Source organism: Typopeltis vanoorti, chromosome 13, assembly GCF_054136105.1.
Source record: "Typopeltis vanoorti isolate ZY-2024b chromosome 13, IOZ_Tvanoo_1.0, whole genome shotgun sequence".
NCBI classification, from domain to species: Eukaryota; Metazoa; Arthropoda; class Arachnida; order Uropygi; family Thelyphonidae; genus Typopeltis; species Typopeltis vanoorti.
The window spans coordinates 68,975,851-69,003,731 of record NC_143561.1 but is presented as its reverse complement, the minus strand read 5'-3'; the positions used below and the strand labels follow the sequence as shown (position 1 = coordinate 69,003,731).

At 36.7% G+C, this 27,881-nt stretch overlaps 1 protein-coding gene across 1 annotated transcript in view; it reads left to right on the top strand.

Annotated features, from left to right (window-relative positions):
• Window positions 1-7,049: 7,049 nt before the first annotated feature.
• The window catches only part of LOC150100260 (uncharacterized), a 115,392-nt gene continuing 94,560 nt past the window's right edge, over window positions 7,050-27,881 (top strand). Inside the window, exon 1 of the mRNA XM_090403227.1 lies at window positions 7,050-7,140. Coding sequence (XP_090259353.1) covers window positions 7,097-7,140 — 44 coding nt within the window. The 5' untranslated portion in view covers window positions 7,050-7,096. The remainder of the gene's footprint in view (window positions 7,141-27,881) is intronic.

The window sequence follows — 27,881 nt, the reverse complement described above, 5'->3', positions numbered from 1 at the left end:
TTTTTGGAATCCCAATGAAACCAAACAAGAGTAGCGGCGATGCTTTGGTTTGAAGGAACGTTTAGAAGGGTTTTCAAGTAAAGGTGAGTTATACGATCGCATATCGAAATGGTGAGTTTTTTTCATCTAGCACAGATAACAAAGACATAGTCATACGCCATAATTCCCTATTTTCAAGGTCTCCGTAACTCTAGCGGTATCGACGAAGCCCTTTTGCTAGAAAGACCTGCGTATGATTCCCGTCGAGGATGCAAAGAACCATAAATTTATTAGTGCTTTTCAACTGAAAGTGGGTTAGCCGGCCTTATATAGAGATGGTGACTCGGGTCTTTTCATCCCGTGGAACCAGACAAACTGGACAGAAGAGCATACGCAATTAACAAACATGATACAAGTCTCAGAGTCTTATAAAGTACCCACAATATCTGGTGCAATCAAGTTTCAAAAGTTACAGTGGGTAGGACATGTTTTCCATATGGAAAATGATAGTGTTCCTAAGTGATAATAAATGATAAAATTCTTGGTCAAAGACTAAACCCAGAACAAGATAGATAGACACCATTAGTTAAGATAACAACGTCATATTACAATGGACTACAGGGTTGGAGGCAATAAATACCTGCCTGGTTGGTCGAGTGGATAGCACACCGCTCTCCAACCAACAGGTCGTGGTTTCGAGTCCCACCATGGGCATCGGTATTTGCAAAAGCTTGCTCTGGACAAGCTTATATACTTCCTTGAGTTTATAAGGCTTGTCTTAAAAAAATCTAGGAGGCCAAGGGTTGATTTGGGCTGTATAGCCATAATAATAATAATAAGATTTCTGTTCACTTGAAGTATTTTCATGGCTTGAGACATCGAGTTGTGAGTAAAATGCTTCAGAATCCAAACACAAATTTACGTGAATCTATAAACGCGTTAAATAATGTAATCAACTTTACTAAAGAATTTAGATCAGGTGAAAATTTTAATGTTACACGCTTGTGTAGCTCAGCAGAATAATTCAAATTGAGAAAAATGAAGAAACAAAGGGTGTTCCTGAAACCACTGGTAATATTAAAATGCAAAGAGGAATAAAGTATATATCACGAGTGATAAAGAGTGACCTTTGTAACCCAAAACAGAGAAGGATGAAAATAAAAGTCGCTCCAAATATCACAAGAGCAAGAAATAAAAACGGCAGTGAAAAAAGAAATCCGTACGAATAATAATATAAATAACACACAGCACGAAAGTTATGAGCCTAAATTGTAATGGTCTAAATCATAAGGATACTCAAAATTTACTAGTAAACCTAAATTCTATTATAATAGAATTATAATATCTGGAAAATATTTAAATATTTTCCAGATATTATAATTCTACAAGAAACAAAAATTTGCTCTATAGAACCCATACAAAATTTTAAGAAAAAAAAAACATAACTGCCCATTAAATCCACGAATTTGTAAATAATAGTAATAGTGCTGAACTGATAACTCTAATAAAACGCAACCCTGTCATTCAGTTATTTTCTCATGAGGCATCCATAAGATATAAAGTTTTAGAAACAGATAAAGTAATAGAACACAAAGTATGCACATTTATTAATGTATATGGACCAACAAAAATGGAAACAAATGAAACATCATCTATTGCAAAAAATAAAAATTGCCATAGTAGTAGGGACATGAACTTTATAGAAAATAAGTTAAAAGACCAATAGAAAATAATTGAAGTACACAAAAGGAATATACTAACATCTTTAAAGACTGTGGACTTACTGATGGTTTCAGGTTTTTATATCCGATGAAAAAACAATTCACCCAGGCAATGCATCTAGAATAGACAGAATTTACCGTCGAATCCATCGAGGAATAACTGTAAAGAGTTTTAAATATACTCCAGTCGTATTCAGTGATCACCACATGGTAGAGGCTAAACTTCAGTATTCCCAAAATGAAAAACCAAAAACATTTATTAATCGGAACTTTCCATTATGGAAATTCAATGAAAAGTGAATTTAATACGGAAGTAGAAAATATAATAGCAGAAGCCGAAAAGCATGAAAATGCAATCAGTGAGTAGGAAATATTTAAATTTAATATAAAAAAGGCAGCTATCCGAAAAGAAAGTAGAATAAAGAACCAGCAAAGAAGATAACAGGAAGAAGATTTTAAAAAGTTATCTAGCCTATACTACTCAGACAGAACAAACAGACAAGTAAAAGCAGAAATAAATCGATTAAAAAATAAAATAAAAGAACTACTGTACAATGCAATGAAATAGAAAGTGCATGACTAAGGATGCGTTTAAAAGCTGTAGAAAATTATGAAGGCAAAACATCTACGGCTTGACTGTTCGAAAGAGACAGCAACAAAAGAAAAAGGATAAATGCTCTGTATTATGAAGAGTAAACATTGTAAGAAGATGCAGACTTACTGAAATGGTCTCACAAACACTTTACAACTGTGTTCATTTGTAAGACGATGCACACTTACCGAAGTTGTCTCGCAAACACTTTACAGCGCTGTTCACAGAAAAAAGAGAGTGATACCATTGAACAAAATGAATTCGTGTCATTTTTATTCAAGATAACTCGAATGGAGGCTGAAGAGATTGATGCCCTCATTACAATATCGGAATGCAAGAATACAATAAAGCATCTCCCAAAAGGAAAGTCCCCCAGAGCAAATGGCTTAACTGGTGACTTCTACAAAAGATATTTTCAATAGTTCGAAAACTTGTTTATGAGGATGAAATTTTAGAAACACAGGCAAAACCAGAAAACTTCAACACTGGATAGATTTCTAGAAAAACTTATATCGCCTAATCAAGCATGCGCATGATTATGTGTATACGAATACTAACAATTGACCAACAGACATCCATATTACTAAATCTAGACATCGAAAGAGCTTTTGACACAGTGAGCCATGAATACATCTTTGAAGTAATAGAGGAAATAGGATTTTTGAGCAAACTTCAAGAACTGGTTACAAATATTTTATGAAAATCCAGAAAGCCGTATAATCACAAATAAAAAACTCACCGCACTTATCCAAATCAACTGTTCCGTACGGGAAGGTGACCCTCTCTCAATCTCTCTCTCTCTCTCTTTCTCTCTCTGGCTCTCTTTGTATTAGCACTTGAACCACTAATTAGAACAATTAACACAAATAAACAAATTCAAGGAACAAATATTCATGGAGAAAGCGAAGCAAAATTGTTAGCTTATGCCGATGACATAACACTCACTCCAGAAAATGAGAAATCCACGGAGGAAACAATAAGAATATTGGACTCCTTTGCAAAGGCCTCAGTTCTTATGGTGAACATTGTGAAGTCTTGCTGTTTGGTTGCCGGGACTGAAAAAAGGAACCTAAAATACCGGTGGGAATGTTGAGAAAAAACTACTTGCCAGTATTAGGAATAAAAAGTGGAGACCCAGATACACATGTAGATCAATGGAAAGAGTTGTATGAAGTCATATTAAAAAAAATAATAATAATATGCGAAATAGACACCTTTTTGTGAGAAGCAAAGCTAGGATTTGCAATCTATACTTAGCCTTTCGACTGTGGTACGAAATACGTAACATTCTATACCACAGACAATGGGCATATGAAAATCATTGGCTCTTTGCATATGGAGTTCACAATATGAATCAATGCGACATTGATAATTGATAATCAGAGCTATACCTGCAGTAAAAGCACATAATAAATCATACCACTGATACGTAATTGTTTTCTACAAACGTGCCTTCCTGACACTGTCAGGAAGTCATCAGCTTTCTTCCTTCGATCAAAAAAAGACCACCAAGAATGTTCACTGAAATGGCTGAAGGATACCCGTTTAAAATTACAGCATTGAAAAGCTACTACATGCCAAATCAAGAGTAATATATGCAAAGCTATCTAGAACCATTTTTCCAATACCCCAGCATCGAGAACGAAAAAGAGGAGAGATCGAACTAAGCTCAGTCTTAAATGTATTTTGTCTTCCAATAGGTCCTTTCGATAAAACATTTTTCTTTAAAGTTCATCATGCATGTTTGCCAACCAAGTGGGTTGTGGCAAAAGAAATACCATTGAATGGCCTGTCAGTTCTGAAACAGCCAGAAACACTTTACCACATGATGATTTATTGTAAAAAAGCAGAGGAAACCTTGAATCTTGTAAAACAATGGTGCCACAGAATCAAATAATAAATGAAAATATAATATTTTGGCTCAACGAGAAAAGTTAAGCAGAGTTCAAACAATTATAATTATTATAACTATGTTTACTATTTGGACATACAGGTGTGACCATTATGTATGACAGAGAAGGCGGTGAAAATATCCAAAGTGCCATAGATACCTCCAAGGTGTCGTGAGGAACTCTATCCTTTTGAAAAAGAGGAATGGGAGTCCTTAGGAATTCACTTGCATCAAATTAACGAAAGCTACCTTTCAGATAGCCAAACAGAAAGAACTTTTCTGTTTGACTATCAGAAGAGAGAGAGAGAGAGCATCAGTTAATAAGACAATTTCTGGAATGCTAGGTGAACTTTAAGAAATCAAAATGTGTAATCAAATAGCAGTGTTAAAAGAGCTAACAATTAAATAGTTAATAACAGTAAAACAAAGGTATTAAGAGTTAAAACCTGAATGTAACTAATAATGTAATTAGTGTCATATAACTCTTCACTGTTAATGACTAAGAAAAGTAAATTCACAAAATGAATTACTTGTAACAAATAGTAATACCCTTGAGGAGGTTTAAGCATGTAAATATATGATGTATCTATTTATGATGCATTTATTTTTACTACTATGTATTTATTTGTTATTGGTTTAATTAACTACACTCAGTGGAAGTGGTGTTTGCACTCCTCAAGGCTAAACCACCCGTAGAAAGAACGTCATCAGTTCGATTTCATCCGCTGACTAAAGAAACTTTTTCTAAGCCTTTTTTTTGACCGGCTCCAGAGTTAGTCGATCTCTGGCACGGGAAAGCGAGATTTTTCTTTTGGAAACTCTAGAAAATCGACCGTAGTACCCACACTATTTCACACATTAAAACTTACTGTGTTACTGACCACGAGATGGCGACACTTGTTGAGCCGTTTCTTCACTGCGGGCCGTTTAAACAGGCGATAGCCTTTGGCAAACTATGTTAGATAGGGCTAAAACAGCTTCGCCACTCACTGTAAGAGAATAAAAGGCATTAGCTTTTTTTAAAAAAAAATTATTTTATTACTTTAATCGGCATAAGTGTTAGCATTAGATTTAGAAATTTCTCCTGAGTTCAAAGCCATTACGCAGACGTAAGAAAAGATTGTTCTGTTAGGAATGTTCGGACGAAGCGCCAGTTAATCCGCAATATAACTTTACAGTTGCATTTTTTTTCCCTTTCTTTTCTTTAATTGTGGACATTATTACTAATTCTTTGGCTGAAAGGTTTCATCTCTTGAAATACTTTCAGCCAAAACTTTAACATATTACAGGTTTATTCAGGTTCAAGGAAATTTCTAATATGGGACACTTTAAGAAAACACCCTGATGATTTACAGGATACGCTGACTGATGGTGAAGAAAAGGATATTTGTGCCACCGAATTGTATAATGAAATAAAAATTCTAAAGGACATCATACATGATAGTGACAGCTTAAACCCACTGAAAATATTCCAATATACTCGTATGTACGCAAATGATTTTAGAAAGTGTCGTTATTAATTTAACAATTTGTCTTCGAATATTTTTTTACACTTCCAGTTTTAATGTTTCACAGGAAAGACTAGTTGGACTGTCAGTGATCGCAACAGAAGATGATATCTGCCAGAAACTAGAAACAGGTGAAATTTTGGATGAATTTGCTTCCATTAAATCAAGAAAAGTAAATTTTTAAATCATTTAATTTTTTCATTAAAAATTAAATGATTCTTATCATTGTGCAGTTTTTCTAGTTTATACATCTCTAGTTATAATAACTCATAGCCAACTAATTTATCTGTAATTCTAATTCTAGTCCATGTACATTTCTGTATATTTTGGGATTTTTGCTGTGTTGTTAATATATGTATTATTCGAAGTACACATTTTACATAAAAATATGCGTTTTGATTTTTTAAATTTTAAGTACACTTTTAAAAAAAAAGTAAGGGAAGCTCACCTTAAAATTGAATCGGCACGCTAATACCCCTATAGCCTGCACTGGGTATGTATCTCTAAAATGGGAAATTGAGTCTGTATTACTCTATGCTATAGTATATAATGGACCAGAGTTTCTTAAATCTTGCTTAGACATATCATTTTATATATATATATGATATCTTATTAATTTGCTAAGGTAGTTTAAGGCTCATTTATAAATTATGTAATGCTCTTGGAAAATAGGAATCTTATTTCCATGTATATATGAAATAATGGCAGATCCAGAAAGTGTGACGGGCGATTGTTCTTATGCTGTTAGAACAAAATAATATTCATGAATAATAATTTTCAGCTTAAAAATGAAAGAAAAATAATTTTCATTAGAAACAAAATAAAACAACATTTGTTGAAACAAAAAATATAATTTTGAAATTATTAGTGAAATGTTGAATTATATTAAAATAAAAATGTGACAAAAAATATACACCTTTTTCAATTTTATTCCTAATATCTAAAAGCACTCCATTTCAACCGAAAACTACTTCTGCTGCTAATTACATAACTGTGCGATTCAGGAAAACTTGAAAAAAATATTGTTATGTAATTTATAAACGAGCCCTTATTCGTTTTGATGTACTGTGATAGGATTCTAAATTAATGCCAGTGTTTCAAGCAATCATTATGCTGCTGGTGTATTTCATATTTAGAGATAATAAGCTTGAGAGTAATATATATTGTAGAGAAGAATATAATCAGAATACAAAGCGTTATTTATAATGAAAATAACGGAAATGCATTGCTGCCTTCGCAAAGCAATCGCAATGGAAGAAACGTGCGCCTTTTTATACGTGGATCGTGACCAACAGTTGAAGACCTGCTGGTGCAACTTAGAAAGTCAAATTATTTATTCTGATGTAAAGAGTAAAAAGTATTGCTTGGTGAAAATAAAATTTTTCCCTCCTCCATATGGTCTGTAATGGATAAGAAATCGTCATCTAACGGTGTTTGGTCAGTGATACGGTAAGTGATGGCTAGTATTATCAAATGAAATCAAATTCTCAAATATATTTGAGAATCAGTAATACACATAGTTAGGAATTTAATCAGATTAAGGAAGTAGAGTTCAGAAAAATAGGACATTTGCGAAGACGGATTTCGAGAACGATGATATATCACAATGTCGAATATGTTATTAATTTTATTATTAATATTATATGGCATCTTCATGGTATCCCGGGACACATCACTACAGTTGAATTGCTCGAGTTCGTTGTATAGTTTGCCTGTTTTGCTGGAAGAAAACCTAAAAAAAAAAAAAAAAAACTTTGCCATCTCCGAATTTTTATTAGAAACGCAGTACTGCGAAACATTTTAAATAAATTCTAAAAATTCGAGAAAAGAAATTAATATGAACAGAATTCAAGTGTTGATTTCTGGTATGATTTCAAATTACAGCAATCCCTCGATTAGTGCGTCATTTTTTTCTATACCCAGAATCGATTAGTGCATCTCTAAAATTAGATTAATCTTACATATATCTTACAAATAAATGTTACAGATTTAAAAAATTTTTCTATCTAAACATTTTTTATGGATAACTATTTTAAAAAAATCACTCACCAGGATGAAATAAATTAGTTACCGATTTACAACATTTTACAAAGTTATTTTAATGGCATACTACTACACTATGTTCTAAATTTATGTCGTCTGCTAATTACATAGCAGTTTGATGATCATATCACATGCCTCTTTTTTGTAATTGTTTTCTTTACTTTTTTATGTTAAAGTATTTCCCAACCTTTCATTATGAGTAAAAGAATTAGTGAGCAAAAAAGTGGAAGTGTGAAAATGATTCGAAAAGTAATTTCATTGGAAGAAAAACTTGAAATAATAAAGAAAAATGAACAAGGCGAGTCCAGAGCAAAGATAGGACAAGAACACAAAAATGGGTGAATCAACTATAAGAGCAATTTTAAGCTAGGCTGCTGAATGCAAATAGAAAGGTAAGGCTGCTTCAAGTTTATCATGCATGCACTCAAAATCAAAGTATTATAATGATTGAATTAGAGAGACTTCTTTCTATGTGGATCGAAAATTGTAAAAAATTTATCCCGCTAAGCACCGACCTTATTAAATCAAAAGCATTAAGTCTCTTTGGAACCTTTAAAGAAAGGGCTATCAATGATGGAAAAGAAGAATTCCACGCTAGTGCTGGGTGATTTGAGCGTTTTAAAAAGAGAAATATCCTGCATAATGTTCTAATCACAGGCGAAGCTGCAGATAAGGAGGCGGCTGCAAATTATCCAGAGATTCTGAAGAAAATTGTGGAAGAAGGGGGCTATTGTGACCAACAAATGTTTAATGTAGATGAAACGGGCCTTTTTTTTTTTTTTTTCTTTCGAAGTGAATGCCTTTCAAGACTTTTCTGGCGAAATCAGAGAAATCTCAGCCTCGTTATACAGTCGCAAAGTCGAATGAAATTGCTGCTTGCAAGCCGTTTGGAAGCACGTTTTTCCGCATTATGCAAATGATTTTAGAGGCTTTCAAATAAATGTAAGTTAATTAAATCTCATTCTGAGAAATTGAGTGATTCCAACTTGCTAAATTTGGATGCACAGTGGGAAGATCCAGAAGAATATGAAGAAAATTTAATTACTGGCAAGCACAGAGAGATTTCACAGAAACAATTTGAAAATATTTTTCATACAATCAAAGTTTTTAAGCAGCAATGCTTAGAGGCTGACCCTGATGACAAGAGAAGCAGTAAAATTTGTAGAAGTAGTAGAAGAGGCAATAAGGCCATATCAGTTGTATTGGAAATAAAAAAATAAAAAATAAAAAAAGAAACAGAATGCCGGCCAAACTACGCTAGCTCAATTCTTTGTTAAGAAGTAGAATAATAAATTTTTATTCTGAATATGTTTTATTCTCTTTCAGCTTCGTGGCTTTTCTTTAACTAGGCTCTGAGTATACCCTAATTCTTTTATAAAAAAAAAATTCAGGGTCAAAAAAGAAATTTGAGGAACGAATCAGTGGCGCACCCAGAGGGAGGGGGGGCAAGGGGCCCGGGCAACCCCAAAGAAAAGGAAAAAACACTAGAAAAATTTCCAAAAATCTTTTCCTAATTAAAATTCATTTTTTTTTATTTATGTTGTGTGCTACTTATGAATTAGCGATCACTGCAGATGCTCAGTTATAGGTCGTATGCGATGTGTAGTGTGTATTCGCAAAACGTCTACTCAACTCCCCCCCCACCAAAGGTTAAATCCTGAGCGCTCGGCCCCCTCCAAGATTAAATCTGCAACGGATTATACTTTTTCCCATAAGTTATTATATTCGAATAGTGCGTTTTCAATTTAATGCGCCTAAAGAACGCATTAGGCGCACTAATCGAGGGATTGCTATATAGTAATGTGATATTTAGACATCAAAGTGTATCAAAGACATAATCAGTAAAAAAAGTTTGGATGGCATGCTGTCCAAATGTAGAATTTTATTCCAAATAATATATAATTTAATAATAATAATAATAATAATAATATAAATTTCTTTTAGCATTACATCATTACAGATTTGGTGGGGATAAATTCAACAGCTTTTTGAGGTTATTAGCCAAAAAACTGCATAAACTAATGGTTGGATAAACTTCTGTGGTGTCAAAATTTTTGGATGAATAATAGTAAAGTATGGGTGCTATAAAAGGCACTCACATTTGGAGAAGGTTGATTCAGAATTTTTTAAAAATGCCAGAAAATGCATAACCCAGAGGTAACTGAACAAAGGGAGGGTCAGAATCTACTTCGTTTATGTGCATTTGTGTATTCATTATGCCTTTGATCGCTGCATAATGGTCGTTTCTCTTATTATTATTATTAATATCAGCTCTCCATGGAAGCAAAGCACTCATTGGAGGAGGTCTACACACACACACACACACACACACATGCAAAAAATGTTGATCAAACTTAAACCTATTAGCAGTTTTTTTGCACACACACTCCATTCAAAGAACCTGCTTGTCACTCCCTTTTTAAAACCCTCCTTATACAGCTTCCAGGATAGCCTCTTGTTCTATCCTTGTGTCCCTCCACTCTATGAAAAATCTTCTTTTTAAGAAGTTTGGTAAGGTTTGCTTTTGTAGCCATTTCATATAAGATAGGACACATTGCACTATCCTCCAGGCAGCAGTAATAGTCACAGAAGATTGCCATGGAGATCACCACTGTTTCCCTTGTCCTTGATGTCATTTCATTCCTATTCTTTACTGAGTATGTGTCTTTGATAATGTTAGATTAAGCTGGTGAAATGTTAGCATGTAAATATTTAAATTTAGTTACTAAATCACTTAATTTCATTCCAGGTCCACACTTCTATATCATGTTGAAGTTTCTGGAAAACTTCAACATGCTATAGAAGGGATATACAGTGTGTCCATTAAGTAACTTAATGGGCACACTGTATATATCCCTTCTATGTCATGTGTGCCCATTAAGTAATGAGACCATAATTATTATATCAAAACAAAGAACTATATTTGGAATTGTCAGTTACACAGATTCAAAATAATCTCGCTCCATTTCCACACAATGTTTACATCTGTCGTACAGGCGTTCGAAGGTATGGTGGAAGTCCTGAATGGAACCCTCCTGCAGTGTCTGGGTTACACAATGTTGAATGTCCTCAATGTAGCTGAAGCGCTCACCTTTCAAGGCAGACTTCATCTTTGGGAGAAGGAAAAAGTCTGCAGGAGCCAAATCTGACGAATGGGGGGGGGGGGATGTACGTTCACACAGATCGACTTCAAAGCCAGAAACTGCTTCCCAGGACACACAGTGCACGGCACATTGTTATGCAACAGAAACCAGCTGTTGTTGTTATGGAACAGTTTTTTTCTGACATGTCACCTGCGGTTATACAGACATTGCATTACTTACTCCTAAATAATACTGACTTTGGTGCCCTCAGGAACAAATTCGCAGTGGATAATTCCAGCAGCATATTAAAAAAAAAAAAAAAAAAAACAGTCCACAGTCTGGTTCATCCTCCAGGGATTTCCTCCCCTCTTTGAATGTTGAAAACCAGCAGGACACCTGCGCATGGCTCAGTCATTGATTTGATCTTGAAAGAAAATTACAATCAAGCTTTCTTAAATTGTTTCCAAAAGATAGAAAGCTTTTGATTCTGAGTTATAATGAAATTCGATTAACTTCACCGTCTAATTTCTACCGTAAGGGTAAAAACATAGTATAGCTACGCCCAAAGCAAGGCACAAAAGCATCGACTATTCAATCATCTGCTCAGTAGCGCACTCAGGATTTTTTTTTTTTTTGCGGGGGGGGGCGAGTTGAGTAGACGATTTGAGAATACAGCACATTACGCATCGCATACGACCTAAAACTGAGCGTCTGCAATGATCGCTAACGACACAACATAAATTTAAAAAAAAAAAAAAAGAATTTTAATTAGAAAAAGACTTTTGGAAAATTTTTTAGTGTTTTTTTTTATTTTTATTTGGGGGGACAGTCCCCCCCCCTCTGGGTGTGCATCTGCCCACCCATCATATTAAGTATCAATTGCGTGCATAGTGGAGCATCAACTGACGACTATCGACGGTCTTGTTTCGCCTGCAAATGTTGTTTGACTCAAGATTCCCCTTTAATTTTCGTATATATTATATTCTGTTGTAAGTTATATACTTGGCTGGCAATCAGTGGCGAATTAAGGATAGTTGGGGCCCCCTACGCAAATTATATTTGGGGCCCACAAAAAATAATAATAATAAAAAATAAAAGTTGGGTGGCAAATAAATGAAATTTTGTACTTTTGAATTTTTTGAACTTCTGGATTTTTCTGCCTGTTAAAGGGTTAAAAGATGATAAATAATAAAACTTTTTATTTATTTTTTTTTATCAGTTTGTTTTTACTTGCACTACACTCAAATAATGAAAACACAAAAAGTCATGCTTATTTTTGAAACAAACACCTCACTCTTACACGATTCAATAACAAATGAAGTTAAGGAGCAACCAGGCGAATCTTCCTATCTCGGCAATGCAATAAGTTTTCGTGCCCTCGATGCTGTCAACAGCGCCGTGCGCCGACGTTAATAATGCAGTTTAATTTAAAGCGTAGATAGCGCGCGCGCTGTTCAAAATACAAAATACGAAGCCTGTCAACTAGCACCGACATTGGTATTTCGACATTATTAAAGCGTAGATAGTGCGCGCTGTTCAAAATACGTATTAAAACGTAATAATTGTTTTGAAAAAATTTCGCTTAAAATAATTAAAAATTTTAATGATGTTTACTGAAAACATTAATATGTTTTAAAACATTATAGGAAAATGTCTTGACTTGGCTCCCCCCAAAAAAATTTGAGGCCCCTAGGCACGTGCCTCATTGTCTTAATGGGTAATCCGCCACTACTGGCAATATTATAACATCGATTTGCATAAATGACTAGTAGTATTTAAATTAGTTGCAATTACATTCCAATATTTACCCAAAACATATATATTTATTATGATGGCCATTATGGCGTTTGTCCCATATCGGAGAATAGCGCAAGCCCTCTCAAATCTATCTTGTTCAGGCACTTTTACTCATTTTTGGCTGAGACTTAAGAATTCTTTCATTTTCTTGAACAAATACAAAGCGTAAATATTGTTTGTCGTCGCTCTTTTGTAGACGCAGAATGTCAGCGCCCGAAAAGAAGAGGTACCAAATCGATGCAGAAAAACGAAAAAAACACCCAAGAGAAAGCGAAGAAGCTCGATGAATAAATAATAACAAAGACACAGTCTTTTCCAACTTGGCTTTACTCGTGAGTCAACAGAGGATCAATCCGATGCCTCTTCAAGTACTTCTGCCAACGAAGTGATGGCAGTAGACCATAACCCCCCTCCCCCGAACAGATTGATGAGGATATGGTTCAATTACTGGGTGCAGCTGAAACTGAGCCGGAAGTTCAGTTACATCATCAAACTAGAGATAACCAAGGACCAGAATATCAAAATGACATTGGGTTATGGCGAAACATTACCGATAAAGTGCTGAATTTTTGGTGTAATAGAGACCCTGTGGAATGTCAACTTTGATGGTGATTTTTCGGCTTCAAGCAGCAGTATGAAGATCGTAAAAGAAATTTTTTGGTTTCTATGATCTTTCGAAAACATGTGATGAAGAAATCAAGAGAGAATGGATCATGTACTTTCCGTCCACAGGAAATGTGTACGGTTTCCCATGCATCTTATTTAGTGAAACACATAAAGGCCGAACTCAATTTTCAGATGAATTTTTAGAAATAAATTGGAAGAATGCCTTGCAGCGAATGAAAATGCTCAAGGACAGTTCAATGCATTGGGCATGTGTACAAACACTGATCAAACAAAACGTAATTCCTTTCTTCTTGTTTAATAATATTGTGTAATATTGTTTAATAATATTTAATAATTATTGTTTAATAACATAATATGCTTATTTGTTATAACATTAATAATTGTTAATGTTTGTTTTGTGTAATAAAATTGGTTTATTAAAATTGCTGGTTGGTAAAATTCAAAACGTATTAGGAGATAATTTGCAAGGGGGGGGGAGGCTCAAGATTTCGACTGCCTAGGGGCCTCCAATTTTAATCCAGCACTGAAGAGGAAAACTAAGGAAACTGAAAATATTGGGAGGAGATGCAATCAACCATGTGTCTGGCCACGCCTGAGATAAATGAGTGTGTATGTACAGAAATGATTGTGCAATTCTGAATGCGATTACACAGGGCACACTGTGTATCTACATCTTCAGATTCAAGTGGGTTGGTGATGCCATTACACAAAGATAATTGTGGGTCCTATGTTGAACTATAAAGCTGGTAATTATTATTATTATTCAAGCCTCCATGGAGTCAAAAGACTCATCGTGGGAGGTCCTTCCTAATAAACACAAAGTCTATCATACCACTCATTGACTGTTCTTTCTCTCACCACTCTATCAGGCAATACATTCCATTTGAATGGTTTTTGGAGTTAGATGTTTGAAGAAAGTCTGTCTGGCATAAAATAATGTGATAAAATGAGCATGTGTACAGAAATTATTATGCAATGCTGAATGAGATTTCACAGTCTTCTGATTCAAATGGATTGATTAGAAATGAAGAGGATTTAGGTCTGGAGGAGATTGTTCATTCAAGGCTGCCTAGTATGAGATAGAGGCTTATAGGACAAAATATATTGTTGGTCACTGCTGTAGACCAGGGGGTTTACAGGAAGATGTAGATATCATGTATTGACAGATTAGCACAATGAGTGCTAATTATTATGGAAGACTTCAGCTATGGGGACATAAATTAGAGGGAGGAAAGGGAGCATAGCAAAATGGAAGTGGGATTTATACAGTTGCTAAGGGATAATTACCTGAAACAACATGTTATAGAGGGGGGGGGGGCAGGGGTTTGAGAGTGCTGGATCTGGTAATAGCATCAGAACATATATCCATAATCGAGGAGTGGTCAGAGATTGTTTAAGAAAAGTAGTATCAGACTTCGTATCCAAGTTCAGCAGGATAAACCAAGTGGGGATTAAGTGGAGATGAGGAGAGATATAAAGCAAGAACTGAAAGGAATATAAAGGTGATAAGCATACTCATGCACTAAATGCATGCAAGAAGAGTGACTAGTATGGTAAGAAAGGCCAAATCAGATTATGAGAGAAAATGAGCTAAGTAGCCAAAGTTAATCTAAAATAGTTTTGTTTTTGTTATATAAAGTGTAAGAGAAAAAATGATTGATAGAATGACTTTATTCACTACTGATGTAGGGAGGTGACAGAGGCAATAGAAATTGTTGAGTTGCTGAGTGATCATTTTGCAAAGGTGTATCATCCAAGGTGGAGATTTTGCAATTGCTGATATGTGTTTGAGGGAAGAATGAAATTATACAGGCATGATGGGTTGCATTTAAATGGCTTTGGAGTGAGTGTTGCTGGATGGAAATACAGTATCTGATGCGTGCAAGAGATCAGGAGAAAGAGATGAAGGGAAAAATCGGGAGTGGTATTAAATAGACAGAAGTGCTTGGCAGTGGAAACAGTAGTAGTGTCAGAGATGAAGAGAGAACAATAATGCAAGAGGATCAGGAAACAGGGGGGGGGGGTGGAGCTTGGGTGAACAGGGAGACATGATATAGGGAGAGTGGATGTTGAAAGTGGCAGTGAATGTGTGTATGAAGATGGAGTATATTGCAATGTGGGTGGACAAGTGGAGACTGAGCAGGTATATGTGGTAAGGGGTGATAAAGGTGATTTGGCAGGTGTAGTGAGGAAATCACAACCAACAGGTGTCTTGGATAGGACTGGTTATAGACCTAAAAATGAACTGCTTCTGTTTACAAATTCCAGAAGTATCAGAAAGGTGAAATGGTTTTAGTGATTGAGTTTATTTGGCCACAAAATCATTGGAATTAATGAAACACGGTTGAATGAAGATGACATTGTAACGGGAATAGAAATGGAAAGATACGGTATTTTTATGAGGATAGAAAGGGCAAGAAGGAATAGGTAGTGCTGCTGATGATAACAATGGAATTAAGTCCACATAAGGTGGACATGAAATGGAGAAATACTGGCAATGGTTATGAGGCAGTGTGGTGTAACGTGATTGAGTTCCAGGGTTATAGCAACATAATGTTGCTATAACCCTGGGAATGTGGAGGGTGGTGAAGAAGAAATGGATAAACAACTTAGATTAGTGGACAAAGGAAGGGGAATTATTATGGGTGATTATAATTATGGTGGTATAGATTGGAATGAAGAGGTAGCATTTGAGAATAAGGAAAATGAATTTCTTGAGTTCTTGAGAAATAACTATCTTAGGCAGCACGTAAAGGAGGGCACGCGAGGGTCGAGAGTTCTAGATATGATCATTTCATCAGAGTATGTATATGACTATCTACAGAGTAGATAGTAGATAGTCATATGCAGACTTTTGTGAGGAAAGGATATATGCGGAATTATAAGGCTGGTGATTATGACAAACTTAGAAGAGAGCTTGGAGCTATAATATGGTATGAGGAGTTGAGCAGTAAGGAAATAAATGCTGCATTGGAAATGACAAGGAAATACATAACACCATAGATGTGTGAATGTCTTCTGAAGGCCAAAAGGCTGAATAAGGTAGATGTAAAATGGATGAATGTGGAGCTTAAGCATGAAATCTGGAAAAGAAAGTACTTTGGAGGAAGTACAAAATGAATAATGGTAATAATCACTTACATGAAGAGTATAAAGAACAAGTCAGGAGAGTGACTGAGTTAGTAAGAAAAACAAAAGTAGAGTATGAGCAGAAATTGGCAAGTCATGCAAAGAAAAACTCTACAAAGTTTTTTAGATATGTGGCAAGTAGAAGGAAGAATGATCATGGTAAGATGATGTTAATGGATGAAAGTGGTAGAATGGTAACTGCTATAGAAGACATTGTTGAGGTATTTATACAGATCAATTTATAAGGGTGTTTCATCCTGATCAGGGTGGAATCATAATGGCAATGATGCAGAGGACTCTGACATGCAGAAATAGAGAGGTTATGATGCCATTGTATAAGGCCTTGATCAGGCCTCATATGGATTATTGCGCACAGATTTGGTCGGCTGGTTTTCATGGTGATGAGGATATGCTGGAAAGGGTCTGGAGAAGATTTACAAAAGTGGTCAGTGGTCTTTGGAATGTGGAGTATGACACAGATTGAGAGACTGGAAGTTACAGAGCCTTGTGAATAGGAGGAAATGGGGGGGGTATGATTGAGACATGCTAGTCAGGGGTTGTTATCGGGTTGATATGGAAGAGATTTTTCATAGAATGGGAGGGGGGGGTAGAACAAGAGGCCATCACTGGAAACTGTATAAGGAGGGTGTGAGGAGTAGGTTCTTTGCATGGAGAGAGGATGGTGAGTGGAATGCATTGCCTGAGTGTGTTGTGAATGCAGACACAATGACAGAGATGCATGTCAGAATTGAGGTAGATGCACAGGAGGTGTTCAGCATATTGAAAAATATTAGTGTGAATACAGCAGTGGGGCTGGATTGGTCAGCGGATTTGAATATGCAAGAGAATTGTCATTACCTCTGATGAAGTTGTTTGATCTATTCTTGGTACTGGCAAGATTCCAAGGGAGTGGAAAGAGGGTAAGATAGTCTCTTACATAAAGGTGGCTCCAAGACAGAAGTAGCAAACTACAGAACAATGAATATATCAGGAGTGGTTATTAAAGTATTGGAAAACTTGGTTAAAGGTAAAATCCAACAGTGAGTGGATAGGAATAAGACACTGTATTGGGCAGCAGCAAAGCTTTATAAAGCTTTATAGAAGTAATTTATTCACATTTTATAATAAAGTCACAGTGGAATTAGATAAAGTAAATAAATGGCTACACCATGATACTACTGGACTTTGCAAAGGCATTTGACAGAATTCCACATTGGAGAACTATTACAAAAGTTAGACCAAATTGGAATGGATGTGAAGCTAGTAGTATGGATGAGGGTGACTGTGGAGTATCTCAGGGTTCTGCACTAGGTCCACTCTCTTTAATTTGTATATCAGTGATATAAAGAAAGATTTAACTGGATATATTCAGCTGTTTGCTGATGATGCAAAACTGGGGCAGTACCAGTAGTTGATGAAAGTGATATGGATATCCTGCAAGATGATTTAAATAAATTAGCATTGTGGGCAAAGGATAATTATTGTCAATTTAATGTTGTAGAATGTAAGGTTATGTACTTCAGATTGAAAAGTTTGTATCACATTGATGGTACAGAATTGAAGAAAATGGATGATGCTAGGGACTTAGGGATAATGGTAGACAGAGAGTTGAGGTTTGGAGAGCATATTGCAAATGTTGGTAAGATAGCTCAAAGGATTACTTGGATGTTGCAAAACATGCTAACAAGTAGTAATAAGGAAGTTATTTTTCCTCTTTATAAGGCTGTGATTCAGCCACATCTTGACTACTATGCACAGATTTGGTCACCTGGATTTCTTAGGGATCAAGAGGTGGTGGAGAAGATTCAGAGACGCGTGGTTTAGCTGATGATAAGGTCTGTGGAATGCTCCTTATGAGAATAAGTTGGAGGTGTGTGGGTTACAAAGTTTAGTTGATAGACAGAAAAGAGGGGACATGATAGCAACTTTTAGGATATTAAAGCAATTTTATACAATTGACACAAAGGAAACTTTTCAATATATGACAAACAGTCTGAGAACTAGGCATCATCCTTGGAAATTGTGTAAAAATGTGGTTAGTAGGGGTGTGCCGACTAGGTTTTGTGTATGGAGAGTGGTAAACAAGTCGAATGGATTGCCAGAATTATTTGTGAGTGCCATGACAGTGATTGAGTTTAAGGAGAATTATGATAGGTTTTATGTATAAATGTTAGTGTGGGTCTCCCACGATGAGTCTTTGGACTCCATGGCGATTTTATTTATCTTCGTATGGGGTTCCCCCCATTCCTTCGCTGTCCCTCAGGACTAGCTGAACCCTCCTAATGAGGGGTTAAGTATGTGTTTTATGACACATACTTAACGTGTGTATGTGTTATTTTGCCACTGTCCGGTTTGCCTGTTCTGAGGAACGAAAAACCTGAGTTTCTGGGTGGATAAAGAGACCAGATAAAGGATATTAAAGGATATTGGTTCCTCACATCTTTCTAACCAAAGGGCTTCATCTATACCGACTGAGCTACAGAGGCTCTTCCATGGAGATACCATGTAATAATAATAATAATAATAATAATAATAATAATACCTCAGGAGGAGAAATCACTTAGGAGTTATATGGATGCATAGTATTATCAAGGAAGAGCATCGAAAAAAAAGCAGTACAACGATCAAGCAAAAAGATGAACAACACAGTAAGGAAGGCAAAATCATATTATTAGAATAAATTAGCTGAACAGGCAAGGAATTCTTTCACTACATGTCAAGTAAAATGAAAAATGACCATGGAAGAATAACTTTTATGAGTTTAATGAATGCTGGTAGTAGTGAAGTGACAGAAGAAGACAAAATAGTTAAGTTACTTAGTGACTGCTTTGCAAGCATCTGTCATCCAGAAGATATTGCTGCAACATATGTGACATGAACTGATGTGGGAATAAAGGTTGATGAATTGGAAGTATTTAGGATATTGTAGAATCTCAATGCAAATATGGTCATGAGATATCAACTCGTGTGTTGTGTCGGAAAAAGTGATGAGTCATCCCTTTTTCCCACCCAACGTTACGTTACCTCAGAAGGAAGGGATAAGGACATGCTTATGCCTCCTGATGGGAAATGTACCGAATAATGTCCCAAGAAAGTGTAAATATTCAGATGTATAAATTCCAAACATTGTTAAAATAGTTCATACATTTATTAAGATAACAATTGTGAATGAATTAAAGCAGAAAGTCATGTAGTATTAACAAATAAATATGTATAAGCTAAGTACAAGTTTAAGGCATGTAAAGACAGTTCGTAGCCACGGCGTCCAATCGGCTGCCGCCGTATGCGTGACGACACCGCCGAATGAGGGAGCTGTTCCGGAGTATATAAGTTTCGGCGGAGTTCGAATCGCTCTCTTTTCTCTTATCTCCGATCTCTGATCACTTGTGTCTCGTCTCCGAGTTTTGTCGGCGCCTAGTTTCCCGTAGGAGAGCTATGTAGAGCTTGCCGCCACGTGTAGCAAGAATCTCCCCTTGCTATGCATGTTACATCGGTCAGAGCTGCAATTTCAATGTGTTCAAACACATTAGGAGAAAGAGCCGCTGATGAAATCCACGCCAGCGTACAGATCTGTGCATGAGTGTTCGGTTTGTGTAGAACAAAGGAACAAAGCCCGCCATCAGAGGAGGTACAGTGAACAGATCAGAATACCTAGTCAAAGCAAGAATGGTAAGCGAAGATTTTCTTATATTAATGTAGGATTAAAGTATCCGTGGAGTAAAGAAACAGAAGTTAAGAACACACGCTATTTACGTGTTGTGCGATTCGGCGGAGTTCGAATCGCTCTCTTTTCTCTTATCTCCGATCTCTGATCACTTGTGTCTCGTCTCCGAGTTTTGTCGGCGCCTAGTTTCCCGTAGGAGAGCTATGTAGAGCTTGCCGCCACGTGTAGCAAGAATCTCCCCTTGCTATGCATGTTACATCGGTCAGAGCTGCAATTTCAATGTGTTCAAACACATTAGGAGAAAGAGCCGCTGATGAAATCCACGCCAGCGTACAGATCTGTGCATGAGTGTTCGGTTTGTGTAGAACAAAGGAACAAAGGAACAAAGCCCGCCATCAGAGGAGGTACAGTGAACAGATCAGAATACCTAGTCAAAGCAAGAATGGTAAGCGAAGATTTTCTTATATTAATGTAGGATTAAAGTATCCGTGGAGTAAAGAAACAGAAGTTAAGAACACACGCTATTTACGTGTTGTGCCACAAGAACAGTCTGCAATTTGGACACTTGTGTCTACTGTTAAGAAGAAAACATATTAGGCTACAGCCGAAACAGGAGCTCCGGACTGTTTAAGTGATTTAAGAAAAGTAATGTCATATGATCAGAAAGTAGTTAAGTGTTAACAGATATTTTGGGGGAGAGAATTAAGTAGAAATAAGGTCTATTGTCCTAGAGAATTACATGTCAGATTTATTGAATTGTCTAGTGTTTATATGTAATGTTTCATGTATGATATTATCAGGTAACTTAATTGTGAGAGTCTGAGGATAGATATATGTACAGAAGCGAGGAATTTATGCCCAGTAAGAGATCATAGTGCAGAAGTTTTAAATATGTTTAATTAAGCAAAGGGAACTCAGACTCTCGTAAGATTCAGAATTTAAATAAAATGTATACTTATCTTTGTGCATTAATAAATGTGTTTCTTTTTATATAATCAATTGAGTTTGTCATATCTTCTGCGGATTTGAATTACCGTTTGGAAAATTTCGTACCTTGCGTTTAAAGGGGAAACCAATAGTGATATGAGAATAGGGACCATGACTGCATATATCTTGATCCCTACAATTTTCTTTAAGTATTTTAGATAGTGTATCAGAATTTGGTTGCTGGCTGGCACAGCTGTTAATCTATACAAATTTGTCGGCAGCTGAAGTCTGATAGCAAAGAGATACAAAAATTTAATGTTAAAAGTAAAGTTAAAGACAATTAAAGATTAAAGATAAAACAAAAAGAAAAACAGGGATATATTGCAAGTGTATTGCAAGAACATGCAGGGGGGAAATTGGCATTGTTTCTGGCTTGACAATTTAACTAAGTCTCAGCTCTGGTAGAATCCCAAGTGAGTAGAAGGGGCAAAATAGTTCCATTGCACAAAGGAGGTTCCAAGACTGTAGTAGCAAATTATCAACCAATCACTATCTCAGGAATTGTGGTAAAGAGGATATTGGAAAATTTGTCAAATATAGAATTCAAGGTGTGGATAAAAATGATACCCCTATGGAAGCAAAGCAACATAGGGTATCATTGAAGTGTAGGTTATGCCTTAGTAATTTTTTATAAGAGAGTTATGGCTGAGATGAATAAAGTGAATAACCACATGATGATACTGCTGGATTTTGATACCAAAGAGCAGTGCTAGGCTCAGCTCAGGAAAGGAAAGTGATTAGCATGGTAAGGAAGGCAAAATTGATTGAGACAAAATTAGCTGAACAGGCCAAAGGAAATCCCAATGTTTGTTTGTTTGCTATGTGGCAGCTTAGGGGAAGAATGACTATAGAAGAATAACTTGAATGAATACTGAGGTAGCAAGTTGGCAGAAACAGGCCAAATGGTTGAGTTAGCAAGTGATCACTTTGTAAGGGTGTGTATCATCCCAAGTGAGGATATTATGGAGGTGCAGAATCCAAGATTATTGAATAATAGAAAGCATAACAAGCATAGAAAAGGAAGTTATCATTCTTCTATATAAAACCCTTAAAGCAGCCACATTTGGATTATTCAGGTCTTATCTCTGATCTTTTCCCTCTGGTCACCTTGGTTTCATGGTAATGAGGAAGTGATAGAGATGATCCCGATGTAAGTGACCAAGATTGTGGATTGTCTGTGGAATGCTTGCTATGATGATGGATTGAGGATTTGTGAATTATAAATATTAGTTGACAGGTAGCAACAGTAACATGATAGAAACATTTAAGTTATTAAAAGTTTTATAAGATTGATGTAGAGGAAATATTTCAGCACTTGGTTAGGTTAGAAAAAGAAGCAGAACAGGGATTCATCCCTGGAAATTGCGTAAGAATGCAGTTAACAAGGGTGTGAGGACTAGATTTTTTTTTTGCTTGGAGAGAGTGGTGAATGAGTAGAGTGAGTTGCCAGTTTGTTTTGAGTGTTATTATTATTATTATTATCTTCTTTACCTCCATGAAGTCACAAGACTCATTGTGGGAAGACACTAATCAATACAAAGTCTATTTTACCACTCCTTAAACTAATCCACCCTTTCAACTTTCACTGTCCTCTCAGCCAATGAATTCCATGCTTCTTCCAGTCTCTATGCAAAAAATTATTTCTTATCCTTTTACTCACTATTTCCTTTTGTAACATATAGGGATAGCCCCTGTCCTTGTTTCTTTCCCTCATTCTACCACATGAAAAATCTCCTCAGTGTTAATATGAAAATAACCTTTCAACAGCTTAAATGCCTCAATCATATTATTATTATTATTATGATTCAGGCCTCCATGGAGTCACAAGACTTATCATGGGAGGTCCATCCTAGAAAGCACAAAGTCTATCATACCATCGTTGAACTCATTGACCATTTGTACTCTCACCACTCTATCAGGCAATGCATTCCACAGTTCAACTACCATTCATGCAAAGAAATCACTCTTCGTCCTCATGCTCACAGCTTCCTTTCGTAACTTCCAAGGATGGTCCATTGTCCTTGCTGCTTCTCCCTGTTCTACCACATGAAAGAACTCCCCAGTGTCAAATCTGTAACTGCCTCTCAGCAGTTTAAAAGTCTCAATCCTATCTGCAGAAATAAAAGAGTGTTAACTCTTTTATCTCTGCATATCAGCTTACCTTGACCCTGTCAAATGCCTTTGCAAAATCCAAAAAAAAAAAAAAAAAAGGCAGAAAATGCCTTTCCCTCATTAACTGCTCTTGTCACTTTATTATAAAGGCAATCATATTACTAAAGCAAGAGCACCCCTTAACAAATCCATGTTGACTCTCACAGATAACATTACCCTCATCTGCCCAACGCTATATATGATCCTTCATTAATTTCTCCAAGCTCGTAACAACTATCAGTGAAACACAAACTGGTCTACAGTTCGACACTTCCAGTTCTGCTACCACCCATTTGCAATAGCACTATCTTATCCTCCTTCCACTCTGTGGGTACCTTTCTGTGGACCAGACTTTCATTGAAAAGCCAGGTCAATGGAACTGTCAGTTTTTTAGCACATTCTCTCAAAACCCGTGGCAAAATTCCATCCAGTCCCACTACTTTATTGACATCCAGATTACTCAGTATTTGAAACACACTCTTGCACTTCTAAACCTTGAACCTATCCTTTCCCTCTAATATTGTAATTTACTTCTCCAGGATGAAATACCCCAATTAAGTGTTCATTGAACCACTCCACCATGTCCTTTGCATCAGTCACTATTCCTATTTTTATCCAACATCATTCTTCCACAATCATTTCTCCTCCTACTGATCACATAGCTAAAAAATTCCTTACTTTTGTTTGATCTCAGGGGCAATCTCTTCTCATATTCCAGTTTTGCCTTCCTTGCCATACTGGTCACTCTCCTGACCTGAGTCTTATATTCTTCATGCATCTGCTCTCCACCCTCTCCTTATCTTTTGCATAACCTCTTTTTTACTTGCAGTTCTTGTTTCATATTGTGTGTCATCCACTTTACACCACATTGTATTTTTTTCTTCACTCACAGTATACAGCTTGCTATTGCTGCTAATAAATATTCCTTCACAAGTTCCCAAGCACTAATGATATCTTGCCCTTCCAATTCTTTCCTCCATGGAACTGTCCCAATTTAATATCTGAGACTATTATAATCACCTGCCTTATAATTCAATGTATATTCCTTTCTCTTTGATATTCCTGCATATCTATTCATCCTCCAAGTCAAAACCACATGGTCACTCTCTCCAACTGGGGGCAGAGATGCCATCTCAGTTATAATCAGCTCTTCTGATGTTATGACCAAATCCAGAACTCTTGAACCTCATGTTTCTTCTACTACATATTATTATTATTATCGGGAACTACAAGAAGTCCTTAGACTCATCAAGGAGGCCCTAAACGTCATGTCAAGAACAACTATTCAGCATTTGCACAGTATCCATCATACTTTGCTTTGAACTCATTTACAGTCATGACACACAACAAACTTGGGCCTTATTCCACTCATTCACCACTCTCCAAGTAAAAAAACCTAGTTCTAACCCCCCCCCCCCTTGCTAACTACATTCTTGCTCAGTTTTCCTGGATGGCCTCTAGTTCTTCCACCACCAGACCTGTTCTGAAAAATTTCCTCTGAATTAATCTTGTAAAAACCCTTCAGTAATTTGAATGTCTCAATCATATCATCCCTTTCCCACCTATCAACCAATTTCTGTAACCCCTAGATCTTCAACCTGTGCTCATAAGGTTCATTCCATAGACCAGCTATCATCTTGGTCACTCGCCTCTGGATCCTCTCTACCTTCTCCCCATCAAGAAGAAACCGTGGTGCCCAGATCTGGGCACAGTAGTCAAGAAGGGGTCTTATCAAGGCTTGATAAAGAGGAACAATAACTTGTTTGTCTCTGCTTGTCAAAGTATTCTTCAGTAACCAAGTGATCTGATGAGCTGATTTAGTCACTTTTGCTATGTGCTCCCTAAACTTCAACTCACTATCCACCAACTCTCCCAAATCTCTGGCTTCATCAATCTCCTGGAGTACAGTTCCACCAATGTGGTATACTGGTGCTAATCTTTTCACCCCAAAATGCATAACCTTACACTTTGCTACATTTAACTGACATCCATTCTCCTTAGCCCAGTCTTCCAATCTATTCAAATTATCCTGCAAAATTTTGACATCATGTGCATCCACTATTGCTCTAATCAACTTTGCATCATCAGCAAATAAATGAACAGTTCCTCTCAGATCCTTTCCTATATCGTTAATGAACAAATTAAATAGCAGTGGTCCAAGAACAGAATCCTGTGGCACACCACTAGTCACAAGTCTTCTTTTGGACTCTACTCCTGAATAAACTACCTCTCTGATATCTCTCCATCAACCACCCACTTATCCATCTCACCAGCCCTATATCCATTCCTATATGTTGCAGTTTAAGGATTAGAATTCCATGTGATATCCTGTCAAAGGCTTTAGCCGGGTCCAGCAGTATCACATTACCCTTATCCAGTTCAGCCGTCACTGTGTTATAAAACATGAGCAAGTTACTAAGGCATGATCTACACTTCACAAAACCATGCTGTCCCCCATACTTTGCTCTACTTTTTCATCTATCCATTCCTGTATTTTGCTCTTGACTACTTGCTCCAAAACGTTGATAAATGTTGCCTGAAACATTTGTCCCTCAAGAATTCTAGAAATTCCATTTCCTTATTACTACATGCATTTTCCTCTTCCCAGTTTATATTGCTGTAGTTAACATCTCTGAAACCCTCTCCAAGGTTACTTCATCTGTTACAAATCTGTATCAAATCTGTTTCTTCATCTGTACCAAAAACGCCAACCTGGCTAGCCGAGTGGTTAGCACATCCGCTCTCTAGCCAAAAGGTTGTGGGTTCGAATTCCGCCATGTGCATGGATGTTGTGATTGTCTCTGGAAAAACTGGTGGTGGTGGTGGTGGTCGGCGGTAGATGTCGTTGGTGTAGTTTTGGTCAGTTGGTGGATTGAGTGATGGAGAGTGAGGTGTAGCGCAGGTGCCCTCACTCAATGAGTCTTTGGACTTCCTCGAGGTGACAAATAATAATAATATAATAAAAATACCATTAACCTGATCTAAGAACAGAAATCCAGATGTGGTCTGATCAAAGCTTTATATAATGGGACCACCATATTTTTATCTCTCATGGTCCTCCTCAACATCACGCCAATTATTGGATTTGGATTTGGTTATAGCATCAGAAGAGTTGATAATAACTGAGATGACATCTCTCCCACCAGTTGGAGAGAGTAACCATATGGTTTTGACTTGGAAAATGAATAGACATGCAGAAGTATCAAACAGACGGGAACTTATGTGGAATTATAAAGCAGGTGATTATAATAATCTTAGACCTCAACTTCGGGAAGTTTCATGGAGGGAGGAATTGGAAGGCCGGGATATCATTAGTGCATGGGAAATTGTGAAAGAATATTTGTTAGCAGCAATGGTAAGTTGTATACCACAAGTGAAGAAGAGAACACAAATTTGGAGTAAAGTGGATGACAAACAATATTAAACAGGAATTGCATGCGAAAAAGAGGCCATGGAAGAGATATAAGGAGACAGGTGAAGAGAAGATGCATGAAGAATATAAGACACAGGCCAGAAGAGTGACTAGTGTGGTAAGGAAAGCGAAACTGGAATATGAGAGTAGATTGGCCCTAAGATCCAAAGAAAATCGTAGGGAATTTTTTAGCTATGTGGCCAGTAAGAGGAGAAATGACTGTGGAAGAATGATATTGTGGGATAAAAATGGGGATAGAGTGTGATGCAGAGGACATAGTGGAATTGTTCAATGAACACTTTATTGGAGTATTTCATCCTAGAGGAATCAGTTTTAATGCTCGAGGGAAAGGGCAGGTTCGAGGTTTAGAGGTACAGGAGAAGAGTGTGTTTCAGATACTGAGTACTCTGGATGTCAGTAAAGCTTTAGGACTGGATGGTATTTCACCACGAGTTTTGAGAGAATGTGCTAGGGAACTGACAGTGCCTTTAACCTGGCTTTTCAATGAAAGTCTGGCTGCGGGAAAGGTGCCCAGGGAATGGAAGGCAGGTAAGATAGTGCCATTGCATAAGGGTGGTAACAAACTGGAAGTGTCTAATTATAGGCCACTTTGTGCATCATCAGTAGTTGTTAAGATTTTGAAGAAAATAGTGAGGGACCGTATACAGCATTGGGCAGATGAGGGTAATGTTATCTGTGAGAGTCAACATGGATTTGTGAAAGGGCGCTCTTGTTTTAGCAATATGCTAGCCTTTTATAATAAAGTTACACGAACATTAGATGAGGGAAAGGCATATACTGCAATTTTCTTAGACTTAGCGAAGGCATTTGATAGGGTGCCACATGATATGCTGATATTTAAGTTGCAGCACATGGGTCTGGATGTCAGATTGGTCAACTGGATTCAGGATTGGCTGTCTGATAGGTATCAGAGAGTTGTGTATGGTGGAGCAGTTTCAAGGAGGCAGAGGTTTACAAGTGGGGTCCCACAGGGCTCAGTACTAGGACCTATATTGTTTAACCTTTATATCAATGACATTGCCAGTGGATTGCAAGGGGATATTCAGTTGTTTGTGGATGATGCGAAGCTGGGAAGGATTATTAGTAATAGTGCAGATGTGGTAGCCCTGCAAGAGGATTTGAATAAGCTAGATAGATGGGCAAATGAATGGGGGGTGTCAGTTTAATGCAGCAAAATGTAAAGTCTTGAGGTTTTGGAAACATCGATGGGATGCTGCACACTCTATGGGAGGAGTTATACTGGTGGAAGTAGGGGAGACAAGAAATTTGGGGTTGA